Raw genomic sequence first — 18,626 nt, 5'->3', positions numbered from 1 at the left:
ACGTAACAAAGACGTAACGTAGAAATGTATGATAGTAACGCATCATTTCTTGTCATCGCCCTCTATCTTATAAAATCAGCTGTGAAGATAACATTAGCAAATTTATAGAATTTTTTTTTCAAAATATTTTAAATTATTTAATAAAAAATAAAACTTACACGTATGTTTTACTTCGTCTTAATGCCATTTACAGTTTATTATCTATAATCGTCAACAAGAAAATTTAAAACAAAACTCTCCATCAGAGACCAAATAACGTTAACAACTATAGGTCACCGTACGGCCTTCAACTATGAGCAAACAACATACCGAGTAAGTTTTAAAAGGCGCCGATATGAAAAAGGTAAAACAAGGGTTGTTGTTATTTATTTATCATCAACATCGCCGTCAAGATCAGCACACTAAAATAAAAGTATGAAGTAATTTAAAAATAGTTCAAAGAAACGCTTGCAGTTCTCTGTTTTCAAAAGAAACATGTTTGCTTTTCCGTGTATTTAGTTTAAAAATATATCATTTTTTTCAAATTTCTTAAATGTCTTAGACAACTCGTCAAAGTATAAAAATATATGTGTATTTTTTCACTGCAATCCCGCCTTCCAAGATCAATATAAATTAATGAAAATTGATTGACGGAAATTGACAATCAAATGGAAGGAGGTAAATGCAATATGCATTATGGGAAATCAATGAGGAGAAATCCGACCTTATTATACTCTGTTTAAATAAGAGATTAGTTTTATTAAGAATCTCGTAATTGAAAACGATCTAGCCTTTTGTTGTTTATATGATTATGAAAAATCGAATAGGAAATTCATAGCTCTGAATATTATTGTTTGTTTTCATGCAAAATCGAATGGTGTTGAATTATTTTCATGAAAATTGAAAATGACAGTATTGCCAAAATGTGTCAAGACGCAATTTGATACTCAAATGTTTAATTTTACTCCCATTTTTTTGTAATAAAACACAAAGGACAGATTTTATTTATTTCAAGGTCTTTTATTCAAATGTTTTGATTGTAATGATAAAAGATACAAGGCTCTGATACGTTAAAACGTTGTTAATAACACTTCAAACCTTTCCTGGCGCGCTTGTCGATCATTAGTCAAACTGGAGACCAAAATTCCAAAATGTCAAATGTCTTGAAGAATCAGAGATATGTGCATCATAAAGTTTAACAATTTGTATAATTATCGAAAGTTGTACATTTATAAAATCTGAGTGCGCGTGCCATACTGTCTTTAATGGACACTGCCACATTCGCCTCGTTTTAATTATAGCTGATACAGACAAATTATTTCTATTTTATTTTCAAGATGTAATCTTGGACGGGGTCGTGGCACCTACAACGGATAAATTCTGTCAAAACCGATTTTGAAGATAACAGACATTTTCTGACCACATAGCAGAGAGTCCTTAGATGTTTTCATGTTGATCTAGTGTATGTACCAGTCATGTAGCTCCTCAATTGTTTCAGTTGCTATGTACCAGTCATGTAGCTCCTCAATTGTTTCAGTTGCTATGCGCTCTTTGCTTAGTTTTTTTGTGGGGACAACGCGTGTTGTTACTCGTGCCTTTGGGACACCATTAAGAACAAATGCATACCAAACAAGCATTCTTTTGTTATTATGTCATCTTAATATTCGTAATTATTGCCAATTAGACGCAAATGTAAACGGGGCTTGTATTTCATAAAATAATGCATAAACAAATTTTACTGCCAAACGAAAGGTAAGAAAAATCTGTCTCACTGAATTCGAGTAAGCTGTTTGAGATTTGAAGTTGTTTTTGACAAAACGTGAGAAAATATGTGTCATCCTTTTATTTTTATTCTACTTAACACACCTGAAGTAAACCTCCAAACAAAGTATTGATAATCTGACGATTCCAACTGCGGCCATGACCGCGAACTGTAGATAATCCGATCCCGCGGCCATGGTCCCGACAGTGGTAATTTAATCCGCCATTGTTTCATACCTTTTCTGTTTTTCAGATTTTACAGCAGGGGTTTGGACAAAATTGTGACAATTTTCCCATTCATTCGCCGTCTCTAAAATAAATACAATGGCTTAACAATTGGTCAAGTACACTTATAACAACTGTACTCGTTCAGGCTTCAAGGTGAGATTCTAAGATGGCGGTCGGACGTTATTTAAACAGCTTGGAGGGTTGACATATTTGTTATTTTGCATAACTTGTCTGACGATTTTTTTTCCAAAGCAAAAGATCAGTATTTATTCGGATGTCTAATAAATGAAGTGAAATAAACATTTTGGCAGTTATATAACATGGAAAAAACCTTCAAAACCTGGGTTGTAATTAAAGTTCTACGTTTCTGATCTGCCTACAGAACCTAAAGACCAGTTACAAACTGAAGTCGAAAATTTTACAGTAATTTAGAAAATATAGTGACTATTTGATTTTGGTGCTATTAACAACAAAAAATGTCTATCAGTAGTTGTCGTTTGTTGATGTGGTTCATAAGTGTTTCTCGTTTTTCGTTTTTTATATAGATTAAACCGTTGGTTTTCCCGTTTGAATGGTTTTACACTAGTAATTTTTGGGGCCTTTTATAGCTTGCTGTTCGGTGTGAGCCAAGGCTCCGTGTTGAAGACCGTACTTTGACCTATAATGGTTTACTTTTATAAATTTTTACTTGGATGGAGAGTTGTCTCATTGGCACTCATACCACATCTTCTTATATCTATCAAATCATTTTGTTTGTACCTTCAAAAAGTTAATGGAGACTTCGCAGTCAGTTTACATGCTGAAACATGGTTTCGATGATTACCCTTCTACGTTCTCAGATGAAAACGTTTCTCTTTTTTTTTCCTAAAAAAAAAATCGTTATAAATTTTACAATCGTACAATGATAATGTTTAAAAACGGTTTATTAGCGCGTTCAATGACAAGTTAAAAACTATTAAATCCTTTTTTTTTCTAAAATAGAACGAACTAAAACTTTTTTTCGGCCGACGTAAGAAAAAAAGTAAAGATAGCTGTTGAAGTTTTTCTGGTATAAATTGGATTTTATCAGTTTATATTCCGTTAAATACAGATGTTTTGTTACAAACTTTAGATGTTTTCAATATCGCTAAGATTATCTATCTCCAACATAATTCAAAATTGTTCTTTCTTATTTCTTATATATAGAAGAGTGTATCATCAGAATCGTTATCACTTAGACGCTTTTTTCAAAGAAATGTCATACCATTCGTGAAGACGATACGATAAAATTGCCGTCATAACGACGTGCTTTTTACAGAAATCTTTTAAGAAATATGAGCCCAATCTATAATATAACAATTTAGCGTCAATTTGTTATTTTACAAGGTTATCATAGGTTTATGATAACTGATACATATTGTTGTACGCTTATTATCCAGGCAATGGGAATCTTAATAAAAACACGACCAGAACATTTGTTTCAAATCACAACCAAAGCTGTTAGTATACATATTTAAGTCTGTGAGATTCGACTTGACTTCAAAGATTTCACCTCGATAATATATCTACATTTAAAAATTGATTTATACAGAGAAAATCAAGTGCAAATTGAATTCCAGCCTCCAGGTTCGGTTCATTGTGAGAGTTTTATTCTTGCGAAAGTTAAAGATCGAAATTTGTTGTGTTGCATGACATTTTATCTTATGTTATGTTGAAATGTCCTAAGGATTTTTGGATTGTAGTTTTTAGTTTGTTGTTTGCAAATAAATAATTCCCAGACAGATTTCAGAAAGTACTATTGTAATAAGATATATTGAGGCCCGAGTCCGCTGAATTTTTTAAAAGAAATTTTGTGCCAGAAATATAAATTGAAATGTGTTTGTGAAATCCATTTGGCAATTAAATTGATAAGACAAACTGTTGAAAATGCACCGATTCAAAGCATTATGGACAGTATTTAGTGGGTTTTTTCCAATCATACGGTATATTTTAGAGCATTGAAAAGTTTGCAGTGTAGATTTCTGTTGACCTCTCGACATCTCGGATTATTAAATAGCAGAACACAATAGGTCTCAACAAATGGAAGTTTTTAACGACCTTGACTGGCTAAACAGCCCTTGCACGGTCGGTCAATAGGTCTAGATTTTCAATCAAGTCAGCAAAATTTGATGCGGACATGCAATTAAGTAATGTGAATTTTCATTTAAATGAACATTGTTGTGTTATTTAAACTTATGATTAATAATATTATACAAAGGTAGATCATTATTACTTAATTTCATTGTTTTTTTTTTTATTTATGAAATTAAGGGGAGGTAACTCAGAAAAGTATAAATTCTAAATAATCTACATGAAATTGTTCTATTTCATGTTATAGCAGGATAAAACGTACGGTGACCCCTTTTTTTCTTCTGATATTCTGAAAGCACTTTCAAAGAACTAGATCTTCTCGTATTTTATTTCAAAATTCTATCATTTAGTTAACCTCCTATTCACATCATGATGCTTTTTCTCTAAATATTCCATAAAACCATGTAGCTTGAAAAAAAGCTCGGTAACCTATCATTATTATTATATTTTTGAACATATCACAATATATTTTACATTTTGGCAAAGTATGAAATAATTCTATCATTTTTCGTTTATACTCCCATACCACCTTAATAGGAAACAATAAATCTAGAATTTAAAATTTCTTTGATTTATAAGATTTTATTCTTACTAATAAAGACTTTGTGGAAATATATTTGTAAATCAAATAAAAATATAAATTTATTGCAATCTGTTTTTCTTTTTTAAATTAAAATTCTTTTCACTCCGAAAACGGACTGGTTTCTTGAAACTATAAATGACGAATGTTATAAATATAGATAATTAGATATAGACGATAAAATTAGGTGCACATAATGTAAATCGAACGGATTCCCTCGACAAAATATTAAGAGGCTCTTCCATATATAGTAATTGACATTTTAAGATTTTTGGCTGCATCTCATCTCAACCGACATCTGGTAGCGGATGTCTGAATTTGTAAACATCCTGATGAAACTCTACTTTCGATCATTTTAAGGGTGTGGGTGTAAAAAATAATTTGGACAAAACATGGTTTTATCAGATAATTAAGTTAAGTGTGGTTCGTTTAGAGATATTTTGTCACCAAGAGTTTTTTTCATTTTTGACCAGGTGTAGATCACCAGTCTATTTAGTCAGATCTTATTTTTAATATTGAGACAACTGTCTTATTCTAAATAGCTAAAATACTGGAATCTGACATAGCTCCAGATACAAAATTTCAAATTGGGGTTTTTACTCGCCGTTTTTTTTTTTTATGTAATTGAGTGAAATAACTTGTTTTCGTTTGCATCATCAATTCCAGTTCAACCCTCAGGCAAAGATCGAATTGGGTTTTATCTGGAGCTCTGACAGAAGTGATGTTAGTCGAGGCAATAACTTTATGAAATATTTCCGAAAATAACTATATTATATAGTAAACTATCTGTCAAAGCACCTGATCTCGCTCTCGCTATGCTTAGATTTCATGCGATTCCTTCAATGTTTTCCTCCTTGTTGGTAAATTCCAAATGAATTTACATTGGGGACGAAGGGAGGTAGCAGTAATTACAATGTATTAACATGCGCTAGCTAAGTTTCAACTATAGCACATTTTTACTGTAAAGAATATAGTGTTGTATACTCAATAATAGTAAAACGGGTAAAACACATTATTGGGGTGGTCTCCCTTGGGTTGGAAACCAAAAAGGGCTTGAATTTAAATGTTTCTTCTATAGTATTATTAAGTACAAATGATATGTGCAAACTGAGTAAAAAATCTTAGTATTTTACGATGTTTGACTTCAATTGTATCGTATTACTTGATGATACTAATTTCTGTTCATCTGACCTATTAACACTTGTATCTTTCGTGTACATCGGATGAAGTTAATCCTTGAACGGATCCCAATACTTGACACACTGAACCATAAAAAATTCCGAAAGACCGGACGAAAAGGAAGTAGGAATTAGGACACCAGAAATCGGCAATTGACCGGTCTTAGCACCCAATATACATGAACAGTAGCCGACAGGATGTATATAGCGAGTTTATCCAGAAGTGGTTTAAAACTTAATGATTAATATCCTTACTAAAACACAAGTGGTATTTTCCTTATATGTTTAAAGTCCGATTGAACTAATGCTGCAAATTGTCATTCATGTTTTACTTTCCCTTTCTTTATTATTATGTAATAACGTTTTTTTAAATCGTCAAGTATGGGATTGATTAGAAATGTATTCATGTTTTCAATGACGGTGAGGGTGCAATTCAGATATGTTGGTGCATTGTGGGAACGGTTAGTGTTTTGACGTTTTGCACTCTATTTCAGAAAACATCTTACGAGAAAATTACTCGTAAATCTTGAACATTACAGTATGACTTACAATCATTTTAATTGTTAGATTTTTTTGTGAAAAGAGCTATATTGGTTCGCCTAGACGTCATTTGCCATAACGCTAAAAAAAAAAATATGCTTGAACGTTATGCGCATTTTCAGCGGAAGTTGAATATCAAAATTGTTCCATTTGTCTAGACAAAATAAATTAGGAATTGTTGGGTACTTTAATAATAATTCTTAACTGCAAAGGATGATTACTGATGTTCTTCTTTCATGCAATTTGAAATGTTTTATTATGTTTCATATTAAGAAAGGATGTTTCCACTGTATAAATAAAGTTGACCAGTGCGTGGTGTTGAAAAATCGAAAATGCCAGATAATCGGGTAGCGCATTTCAAACATTATCTTGGCGTACTGTAAACGAGTAGGTGTTAGCTTCCTTTTCATGTTCATTCATAAAACTATAATGTTGAAGATGTAGTTTAAATATTAAGAGTTTGAAGTATATGTCGTTTTCACACGGAACATCAGAAATCAATTCCTTTGATATTCTGTTGAAATTTTAATTCCCGAATGAGAAACAATACACATATTTAGTTGAGTATTTACAGAACTGTTGACCAGGTTGTTTATACTTTGAATAATTAATAAAAAGTGATTAAAATTTTGATTGCTTTTGAAGTGTAAATAAGGTCACAGAGGACAAGGTCTTTCGTAGAAATATGAAACATTTAAGGGTTAATTTCAAATCGTTTTCATTGGTTAAATAAGTTGATTTTGCTGAATTCATTTTGAAATGTTTACTTTTCTTTTCCATTTTAAGTAATTAAAAAAATGTACAAAACATTATGTTTTTATTCCTGTTTAGACCTTGTTATTACTTATTTGCTTGATTTAATATTGATATATTCTATTGTTATTTGGCTCCTTATATGATATGCCGTTCAAACTGAAAATCAGCTGATCTATACTTTGTCTTGTCAGTAAAAACAAAAACTAAAAAATAAAAGGTTTTGCCAGCCACAAAAGTATACATTACATATGCTATCGGTTACCATGGTTCCTCCGAACGGTTGTTTTAATCAAGATAGATGCATCTAGACCATTTTCTACTAAAGCCAGTTATATATCCATATTTCATAAAAATGTTATGTTGCATAAAACATTCTCATCTAATTTGCGTTGCTTTGATTTCGATTATAACCTCGCATATACAGTCGTTATATATTTCTGGAACATCTTAGTTGATCACAGTTACCTTCATGTTGGGCTGACTATTTTTAATTCTAACAAAAAAAACAAAATCAAACATTATTTTATATATGTATACAATACTGTGCAGTTCCATTTCTTATCACTATTACTTTACGCTTGATTGACCATTTTCACGATGTACACACAATATGGTGGTGTTTGGGGGCTTTGAATCACTGTCTCATATAAATACGTTAAATAGGCTTTTTTTTATTCATATGTCTATCAAATCAAGAAACATATGAACAATGAAAAAAATCAGATTGCACTTTACAAAATTCCAAGCACCTGTCCTAAGTCAGGAACCTGTTTCAGTAGTTGTCGTTTGTTGATGTGGTTCTTAAGTGTTTCTCGTTTCTCGTTTTTTATATAGATTAGATCGTTGGTTTTCCTGTTTGAATTGTTTTACATGTACTATAGTCATCGTTTGGGGCCTTTTATAGCTTGCTGTTTGGTGTGAGCTAAGGCTCCGTGTTGAAGGCCGTACTTTGACCTATAATTGTTTACTTTTTACACATTGTGATTTGGATGGAGAGTTGTCTCATTGGCACTCATACCACAACTTCTTATTTCTATTGACCTCGAACAAATCCTTAAATGACAAAATCACGAGACCATCTCTTGTTTTAAATTCACATAGGCCTACCAGATGTAACAGTGGCATTGATTTAGTGTTCGGATTGGAAACGTGTGTCCAAACGTTCACGAGGAATCGACCCAAGTGCATTAAAGACAAAAAAAAACCAGTTTCAAGAACAAACAGTATATAGCTGCATGGTTTTAGAACTGGTTTTTTTATTTATCATTAGATAAACGCAAGAACTTGAATATGATAATAAGTACTTGCAACATTCAGAATAAAACATAAACATTGCGGTTGCGTATTTCTTTTTATCTTTAAAAGTGTTTTTCTTTCTATAAAGACAAATCATTTTTACGTTTAAAATCCTTGTTTTCACCAATATACACTGCAGTACATTTTCTCGTTCTTCCAACACTTACAGAAGTAGCTTTTAAATCTTCTGTGACTTGGACGTATGTGCCGGATAGAGAAACTAGTTCAAATATTTGATTTTTCTAATATTGACCACACTTGTTAGTCTATAAATAAATAGATGCCTCTTTACACAAGGAACCTGATTTAAATATAATATTTTAGTTATACAAGCTCCCTTTTAAGTAGAAATTTGAAGCAAACAAAATAAATTTATGGTTGTTGAATTTAATAAAAGATTGACGCCTTCCGGACTATTTTTCTTGCAACTATTTTTTGTTGTACAATAAATGTATCAAACATCATGGATTATATAGCATGTTTTAAAGACATAATCCAGTGAATTGAAAAGAAACACCCAAACTTCAGTTTGTATTCATAAAGTATTTATGAATGTCAAAAGGTGTGGATGTACGTTCGGACAGCAAACAAACAACACAAACACAACAAACAGGAGGATTTCTTGTTTCCTAAACTGGATGCTCGTACGAATGTTATTGTTACTGGTCATGTTTACAGCAGAGCTAGACTAGTCCTGATAGTGACAGCAGAAAATAGTAAAACTGAAAATATATAAATGGTGCAATAACTGAACTGATCATGCAGCTTGCTGTCCTTTGAGCAACACGAGTATATTTCATCCGTGTAACGTGTCAAATCTTTCAATTCAGAACCAACCTTCGTTGTTTTCATCAATATTTCGTTCAACTCTTTTTTTAGTTTTTAGAATTAGAATTTAAAATAGTGCACCGAAAACATAAGCATGTCCGAAGATGTCAGTTTGTTTTACCCGTAATATGGAAATATTATAAGTTTAATTTGTTTTAAGTTCTTCTCTTTTTCATCCTGTAAATTTATTCTTGTATACATTATTACATTACCCCGACACTCACTACCAATGTACCCAAAACAATTTTTATGACCACTAGTGCCATTATTAAAAGCTGATGCATATCATTTGAGTAAGCAGGTGATATAGCGATCGTATTATTTACTGCGGAGTTGATTATCCTCCATGGAGCGCGGTAATTTGTAGCTGATGATTTAGAGTGTTAAAACTATTGCAGAAATCTCCTGTTCTCCGCGGGGAAGTTTGGTACGTAGTTATCACCGATAACGAGCCAGTGATTTATTATTACCCCCAAACTGACATCAAACGTCAATCCCATACGAGTCACGCAGACATTTTTAGGATCTGCTGTAAAATATTGTTCGTAAATGACTGGATTTCTTACTGAAAAATCAAGAATTTTTATGTTTCACATATTGCTTTGAATATCATGCCAAAAGTTCCTTAGACAATATGTTTATATCAATTTCTGTATCTTCCAACATTATCTAATTAATTCTAAAGTATTTGAATAGGTCCTTGAATTTTATTTTTTTTTCTTTAATAATGCAATTTTCACATGTTGTAAAATCATTTTACTTTTTCATTAAAAAAAAAGACACGTTATTTACTTGTTTTTAATTTTAAATTAAATAATAGCTACGGTCAATATCCTCTGTACATATATTTAATTTTCTAATTATTTAATGAAAAAGGGCAACAATTTCAATGGTAAAAAGTATATTTACCGCCATTTTTTACATACTGCCTTTTCATGTCATGAAGTTTATGGTTTTCTAAACTTGCACATTTTAGCAATGAAAAGCTAATGAATGTTTCTTCGCGAACAGAATATGAATGGCTACCTGAAAAATAAAATTAGTGTTGACAGGAACATAAACTTTATCATGTGATTTTATCTTCACTATCAGTTTCGTTTATCCTGTATATAATTTGTAGTTCATAAAATGGGGTCGAATTTTTATTTAGGAGAAGGGAGTTGTATAAATTTTACTTAGGTGAATAAAAAAACTACTACCTAATAATTATATGATAAATTTTTTTTTAAAAAAGGTTCACGGAGTGAGAAAACATTTCTTATGTGTTGTACTGTATAACTGTATCTGTCCCAATTTTATATATCTTTCAAATGAGGCAAAATTTGTTTGGTTATTTACTAATGAAAATTTGTCTATACTTAAATATTTAGGGAGCTATATTATTACATGTCTAGATGTTAGACGAAATGTTGATTAATGTATGTAATAACAATGATAATTGTAATGATTTTATGGTTCTGATCCTGCCTGGATTTAAATGTATGTGATTTTTTTTATAGAATGAAGATAATAACATCTGTCTGAACTTTTCAATGTTTCATTTTAATATATAAAAATGTTTTTCTGTTACAAATCATGACGTATTGTTTTATGTGTACATGTTATGTTGCCCGTCAAGGGCCCTTGATTGGAATAATAAATATTCTTTATTCTGTTGTCCTAGATTATGACATTATGATATGCATTTTATCGAAAGATCAAATCGTGTCTACCTTGATCAATAAACTATAGTAACTCAGACCAAACTTATTAGAATGCTCCCCTTTTGCTTTGTAATTCGGAAGGGTCAACATCATACTCTGCTTCGCATGAAGCTTCTGTTGCAGTTTACTGTAATCAAAGTCAGTAATTTGTAATATATAATAATAGTGTGAGAAATAAACATATTCAGATATAATGTCCCAAAAAAACTAAATTTAAACTCCCCTGGCGTTTACTTTCAGAGACAGGCTCTTGCAATGAAAGTCTTAATTTACAGGGTTTGGTACAAGTTCTGGAATAACGGAGTTCTACAGGTTAACCCTAAAGGACACGTAAATAGAATAATGGTCACTTTTTGTCTACCTCCGACTGGCAGTAAAACCCTTGCCAAAGTGTGGCGTCATGCTCTCTGCACATTAAAAACCCTTGCAACAACTCTTAGGGGGATCCATAGGTGGCCTGCTGCATCCAAAATACCGTCATGTTCCAGTGGCATCCTAAACTCCTCGCCCTCCATCCCTATCGACCCCATGTAACAGGACATACCTATTGTATTAATTGTTAGTTTGTTCTCGTCCTAAAAAAATTCATGACATATTTGACTCTGGACGTTTTAGCAAACAACTATCAATCAATAATTTCTGCGGTTTTAAACTTTATAGCTGTTATTCACTTGCGAAACTTTTTGAGCTATTTAAGAGTCGCCAAAAACTCAAAACCATACAAGTAAGAGAGAGCTCTGGAATGATTAGTGACTGCTCAACTTCAAATGCTAGACAATTTCCAAAATTACTTAAACAATGATCCTAAGTTGTATAAATTTTGATCATAAAATGACGAGTTTGTCTAACAGTTCAATAATAGAAGTCATTGTACAGAACCGACTAACCTTTCACTTTCTGTGGTTTACCAAAACATGTTAATAAACTTTCAGTGGGGCCCAAATTGAGTGGATCGGGGTAAAACACACGGCAGCAAAGTCAATCTAGAATTAATGTGATTTATTGTTAAAACATAAATGGTTGAGAATGCATGAAGGAAGTAAAACTGATGCGGAAACCATGTTTGATGTGTCTGATGAATGAATTGTATGAAAATTGTTTGGAATATCAATCAAGAAAAAACACTACAAGGTTTATCACTTTTTATGTATCGATTGTTTAAACCACAGGGGTAATCGACACATGCTGTGATATTTGAAAATTTCTTTTTTATATTATGTCTTATGAAAAAGAACCAGATAAATCATAGTATGACAGTCCAGTGGCGGATCCGGGGGTTGGAACCCCCCTTTTTTTACGATTAATGCTTTTGAATGGGGACATATTGTTGGACCCCCCCCCCCCCCCCTTTGTCCTGGGTTGGAACCCCCACTCTTAAAAATGGCTGTATACGCCCTGCAGTCTTTGTTTAATTTGGTACTAATGTGTCGATTTAGAACTTGACATATAGTTTACACCCTAGTTTACTTGACATATAGTTTACACCCTAGTTTACTTGACATATAGTTGACACCCTAGTTTATTATAACAGACTTTTAGTTGATGTCTTTTCGATATTATTGGGTTGTTGGAATGTCTCATTGTATGATATATTCTTAATGTTTATTTCACATAGACCTGCATATGCATGAAATATCTGTCAATGGACGTGAATCACATACCAAATCGATAAATTGAAAACTTAAACGGTTTGATTATTACTTATTTTGGTGAATTTTCTCCCCAATAGTACAAACAATTGCCTTTTTTATTCATAAATTTATCAAGATACATTTTCAAGAACCAAAATTGCACCAACCCAAATTAGTTTTTATGGAACTGTTCATATTTACTGTCAGATTAAAAATCTTGAGTTTACAAAGAAAGGTTAATGACCATGGGGCGCAGAAAGCTATATTTATGATATGCATTTAACATGAAATTCAAAGGTTCTACGTTAATGTAATTTGAATTTTACAATAATGGTAATAAAAAAAAAAGTTTTATATTAAAATCATGTAAGTAATTGTTAAAAGTTGTTATAGCTGCGGAGGGCAGATAAATAGTATGATTATTTTTATAAGCTATAAGAAACTTTTGATAATTACTATATAAAAATACATATGAATTTTTCTTTGACAAAACTGAAAAAAAAATAGCACTTATCGAACCTAAATGGTTAAAAAAAACTTTGAAATGTGTGTACATGCTGCTTCGAACTACCTTCCCATAAGTTCTTAGGATGGTTGTAAAGTGTAATGGACAATAGAAATTGACCTCAGTCTTTTTATAAAACTTACACATCATCAATATTTGCTGAAAGAACGGTTGACACAGAGTAAAATAGTAGCTGGAACAGTGTGTCAAGCATGGCCTTGATAGTTTGTATATAACTTTCTGTGGTAAATCGTGGATGAAAAGCTAATAGTTACATAACGCGAGCATAGTTGTTTGTTTAATATGGATCAACAATGCAGGGAATGTAGTCTGATTTAGGCGTCATCATATTTATGACGATCACGCACCCGGTTTTCTCGTCAAAAATGAATTAGGAACATTTCGTATTGACGGACAAGGCGCGGGAAACATGGTGGTCTGTCGTAAATGAAAATATCTACAAACAGAAAAACTGTCAAAATCTATCGGTAGCTATAGATGATATTTTCACGTTTGTAGTGACATCATATTCCCACTCTGACTGCAAAAGCGGTGAAAATGGATCTTGCAACCATCCATGACACGTTTACCCAACCATACGATAACATCCGTCAATCCAGAATACCACACATTTAGATGCACTGTCGTCTGCAAATCTACGTTTTTGCATATATCCATATGTATTTCATCAATTGGCATGATTTATTGCTAGTTTTTTTTTACTGCATTTTGTTTGAAAGTAAAAGATTTGAAAGGCTAAGCTAAAAAGCGCCGAAAAGAGATGATATATATACAATAGATTTTTACATTTGATAATAGCATTTTAAGCTTTAAATGCAATGAATTAAAAGGTTTTTAAGATGATAATTTAGTATGTATATACGCTTTGAGATGATTTAAAGACCAGAGAAATCCTCGCAATGATTGATAAAGTTTCGTTTATGTTGCAAAGGCTCAATTCAAAGTAGCATAGATATAAGTTATTAAAGAATATGCACTAGAAATCATATAAAACACGTAAGCGGCTTTTTAAAACGTAAAACTATGCAGAATAGTCCGTCTTCAAATGAAACCAATGTTAGAAATAGGTGGGTTCGAGGGGCTGAGCGGCCTAGCATACTTCATATGTATAGGTTGTTCTAAACTAAAGACCCACCACAATACAAAACAAAAATAGCAAAATAAAAATAATGTGTGCATTTTGTTTGTTTTTTTTTTGGTATCGTTGTGTTGCTGTCTCATTGACGTTTACACCAAAGAGCCTTTGAACAACCTTGTCATTTATTAATGGCTTCTTTCACTTTGTAGCTATAACAGTTAAAGTCAGTTTAAGTATTTTTTTTTGTAATATCGACTTTTGTCAACACTATATATAAATAAGATGAGGTATGAGTGCCAATGAGACAACTATCCATCCAAGTCACAATGAGTAAAAGGTAAACAATTATAGGTCAAAATACGGCCTTCAACACGGAGCCTTGGCTCACACCGAACAGCAAGCTATAAAGGGCCCGAAAAAAATAAGTTTGTTTAATTGTGTGTTATGTTTTGTAGGTTTAGTCCCTGGTGATGGTCCAGATAGAGGAGGCGACATGATGAGACAGGATGGATACTGTAGTCAGCAACCTCCGCGACAAAAAAGAGTCCGAACTTCATTTAAACATCACCAATTACGAACTATGAAATCCTACTTTAACCTGAACCACAATCCTGATGCTAAAGACTTGAAACAACTTTCTCAAAAGACTGGATTATCTAAACGTGTATTACAGGTAATGATTGTATGGCAATTTTCACTACATCTAACACACTAAGTAAACATATATATTTAGTATATATGAAGACACGTTTTCATTATGGGGTACGAACAATGAAATTACCCATAGTCCTTTAGATTATATACAGCCGCGAATCAGATACTGATTCCGAAAGTAGCCGAAAACATAACATTATATTTATACACCTAAGTCTGGTCGAGATGTCAGTCAGCTTATTCAATAAATTCAGGTTAAATGCATTCATTTCTATATAGATATAGGAAGATGTGGTATGAGTGCCAATGAGACAACTCTCCATCCAAGTTACAATTTATAAAAGTAAACCATTATAGGTCAAGGTACGGCCTTCAACACGGAGCATTGGCTCACACCGAACAGCAAGCTATAAAGGATATGGTTTTAACCTGATATCATTTAAAAAATACCATAAATAAACAAAATATTGAACAGTACAACAAACACGACTGGTAACACTCGACTCCTCCAAGACCATAAACATACTCACAAAGATGAACAAGAATGAATATGCCACACTGCATGATGGTCACGATATATAGTTGGACTAAGTACATCCAGTGCAAAAAATATGAACGGGTTTAGCCAGTTTTACATGCGCACAAACCTCGTGGTCCCCTGATGTTTATTTTAACCTGTATTCAACTCGTTGACAACTGGGTCCAGGTCTTATTAGCCATCCTCTTTTACCATATGAATTCCTTAAGATTTGTGTTTGTCCTCTGTTTCTTATTCTGAACGTCACTTCTGTTACAATCCAACATATATATGTCAGTAACAGTGAAAATATCCCGACAAGCTAACAAACGGAATTGTAACATATCACCTGTCAGATTCTATAAGGCATATAAGGCATACCGTGTTAAAATTTTTAAAATATGACCGTATAATTCAATAAATATTACTTATATTTTCAGGTATGGTTTCAAAATGCTCGAGCTAAACACCGACGAAATCAAATGAAATCAGATGGAGATAAACCAGAAAAGACAGACGATCAATCGGAGTCGGGAACTATGGACGACGACAAAATAAAAGACTCACTTTCAATGTCGGAAATTACTGACAGTCAATCACCAATGATGTCGGATATCAGTTCTTCACCTTCTTTGTCGGAATTACAAAGCGTTCATGTTGAATCCGACCACTCTACAAGCAGTTTATCAGACTTATTTACAAATTCAATTAACTCTATCAATTGATATCCGTCATGACAATATTTCTGTGAATTTGTGTTTTTAGTGCTATTTTTACCTCTGTTTAAATGTTTTATTTTTATCTGTTATGTAACATGTTTAATTCATGATATCAAGATCCATATTTCATTTATCCAATACTAAAAATGGAGAAAGGTACACTTATTTAACTTGCAGTAGATATTTTTTTGTGAATGGTTCTTACTTTTTCCATTTTCTTTTTCTTATTTTTTTATGAATGTTTTAAACATTGTTGGAAGTTTAGTGTGAATGACATCTCATTCAAGAAACTAATTAGGTTAACAATAGTAGGAGGACCATTACTTTCTTTTGCACCTCGTTTTCGTCAAAGAACATTTTAGAGGGAAAATGTCAGAGTTTAAGCGCCATAGTAAAACCCATTTACGCGCCATTTTTTTACCCTGTTTTATTGAAAAGTAGAATTAGCAATGCCAATTTTAGCCACAAATTAATCCATATTTTCCTTCATTTCAACATGAAATAGTATATTAATAATAAATATTTGTCTATCACCACAATGTAAACTGTCATGTCCAGTAAAATGCACTACACTGAAAGAATTTACATCTCGAATTTTAGTTCTTTTTGTGAACTCAACTGTTGCAAGTTCTCATTTAGTCTAGCCTGGAAAAAAGACTACAATACTATGGAACAGATTACTTAAAGTATCGAACGATTTATCCATGAAAATATTTCTGTGCACGTTATAATATTTACTGAACATGTCCGTGCTAATTCCTGACTTTTCAATACTTTATCGATACCATACCTGTATTCGTCACATATTGCACTTTTCTTTCCGTGATTTGTTTCAAACATTCAGTGTTTCACCAAATCGCAAATGCAAACAACTTTAATATCAAACCATCACAAACAATTGTTCACGGTGTAAGTATGGGCTTTTCCGCTAAATTGAGCTATTGAAATGCAAGTGAACGGATAAATCTGGCGCTAAAATGGGAAAACATTTCCCGACTTTGTAGTTTTGAATTTTCTCTCAATGTCCTGCGCCCTTTGTTTTGGCAGTAAGTATCCAACAATTTGTAGTCCCAATTGACCACTTTTTAGTCAATTCCTATCATTTTACTAGTTACAAATGTTCCAGATGTCTGTCATACTCCCTTTTGTATTCTTATTATATATATATCGCGTAAAAATCGACAATGATAATGTTTGAATCCCACTCTTTTCAAGGTTGAATTCCATCACTTGTTTTAATCTGTTTTAACATGTAACGTTATACTTTATTCAAGTAATAAGTTTGTGAACACACCTTTTTATGAAACTATAATATATTTTGACTATAAATTTGCTGCAGTTATATTCTACCCAATAACCTAACCTAGGTCAAACTATACAAATCCTTGGTCAAACCTATCCAAACCCTTTTAGTTATACTAGGATAATGGAGAAAAACTATTTAACTTGCTAAATGTGTGTAATCGTTACGTATGCTTTAAAGGCCTAATAAAAAATGTGTGTTTCTGCTTACTCTACATCTGCCCTTAAATTTTTTTTGTCCTTTTTGAACATACACTACTACATTCAGACTGCTCCCCTGTTTAAACCAGTCAAAAACTATAAAAAAAAAAATGCCTACCTACCTATCCTAATTTTTTTCCAGCATATTATCGGAAACACAAGTATTTTTTATTAGGTCTAGTTATAATTTAAATTATTTGTTTTGCAAAAAATAGGTATGACAATCATGAAACATATAGAATGAAGCGAGGATGATAGTGTATTTTTGTTTATATATCTATGTTCATTAGTCATCAGGACAATGGTACGTTTAAAATGAAATTAAGATGTATCGTATATTTTGTTGAATTTTATAAATAAATGAAAAAATCTTATTTTAACATCTTATACTCATTCAAGAATATTAAGAAATAACCACTTACAGATTTAGTATATCGAAGTTTTGAATTTTTCGAAATACGAAGGATTTTCTACCCCATGAATAGATTACCTTAGCTGTATTTGGCAAAACATTTCGGATTTTTGGTCCTCAATGCTTTTCAACTTCGTTTTTTATTTGGCCTTTTTAATTTTTTTTAATTAGAGCGTCACTGGTGAGTCTTTTGTAGTCGAAACGCGCGTCTGGCGTACACAATTTTAATTCTGTTATCTATATGATGAGTTTATATAAATATTTTATTGTATTCATACGTTCCAATGGTTAAACTTAAATCTTGAAAGCTCTCAACCAAAGTTACATTGACATTATAAAAATATGGAGATGTGGTAGATTGCCAATGATACAACTACCCACTTTTTACCAAAGAACAACAATGTTATCAACTATAGGACAACGTATGACCTTCAACAATTAAGAAGCATGACCCATACCGTATAGCAAAAAAAGGCGGAAAATACCAATGGGACATCTTAAATCACAAATCGAGTAAGTTATAAAAGGTCCTAGAATGAAAAAATGTGGAACAATTCACACGAGAAAACTAAAGGCCTGATTCATGCTAAAACAACAAATAAACAACAATTGTTGCAGACAGCAACCA

General features: G+C 32.2%; 1 protein-coding gene across 1 annotated transcript in view; it reads left to right on the top strand.

Annotated features, from left to right (window-relative positions):
* The window catches only part of LOC127699839 (LIM/homeobox protein Lhx9-like), a 34,500-nt gene extending 16,540 nt beyond the window's left edge, over positions 1-17,960 (top strand). Inside the window, exons 4-5 of the mRNA XM_052203216.1 lie at positions 14,649-14,866; positions 15,805-17,960. Of these exons, the coding sequence (XP_052059176.1) occupies positions 14,649-14,866; positions 15,805-16,089 (503 nt within the window). The 3' untranslated portion in view covers positions 16,090-17,960. The remainder of the gene's footprint in view (positions 1-14,648; positions 14,867-15,804) is intronic.
* Positions 17,961-18,626: the final 666 nt, after the last annotated feature.

This window comes from Mytilus californianus, unplaced genomic scaffold (assembly GCF_021869535.1).
Source record: "Mytilus californianus isolate M0D057914Y unplaced genomic scaffold, xbMytCali1.0.p SCAF_42, whole genome shotgun sequence".
Lineage (NCBI taxonomy): Eukaryota > Metazoa > Mollusca > Bivalvia > Mytilida > Mytilidae > Mytilus > Mytilus californianus.
The sequence above is the reverse complement of the archived record's forward strand: the minus strand, read 5'-3'. Positions and strand labels throughout refer to the sequence as shown.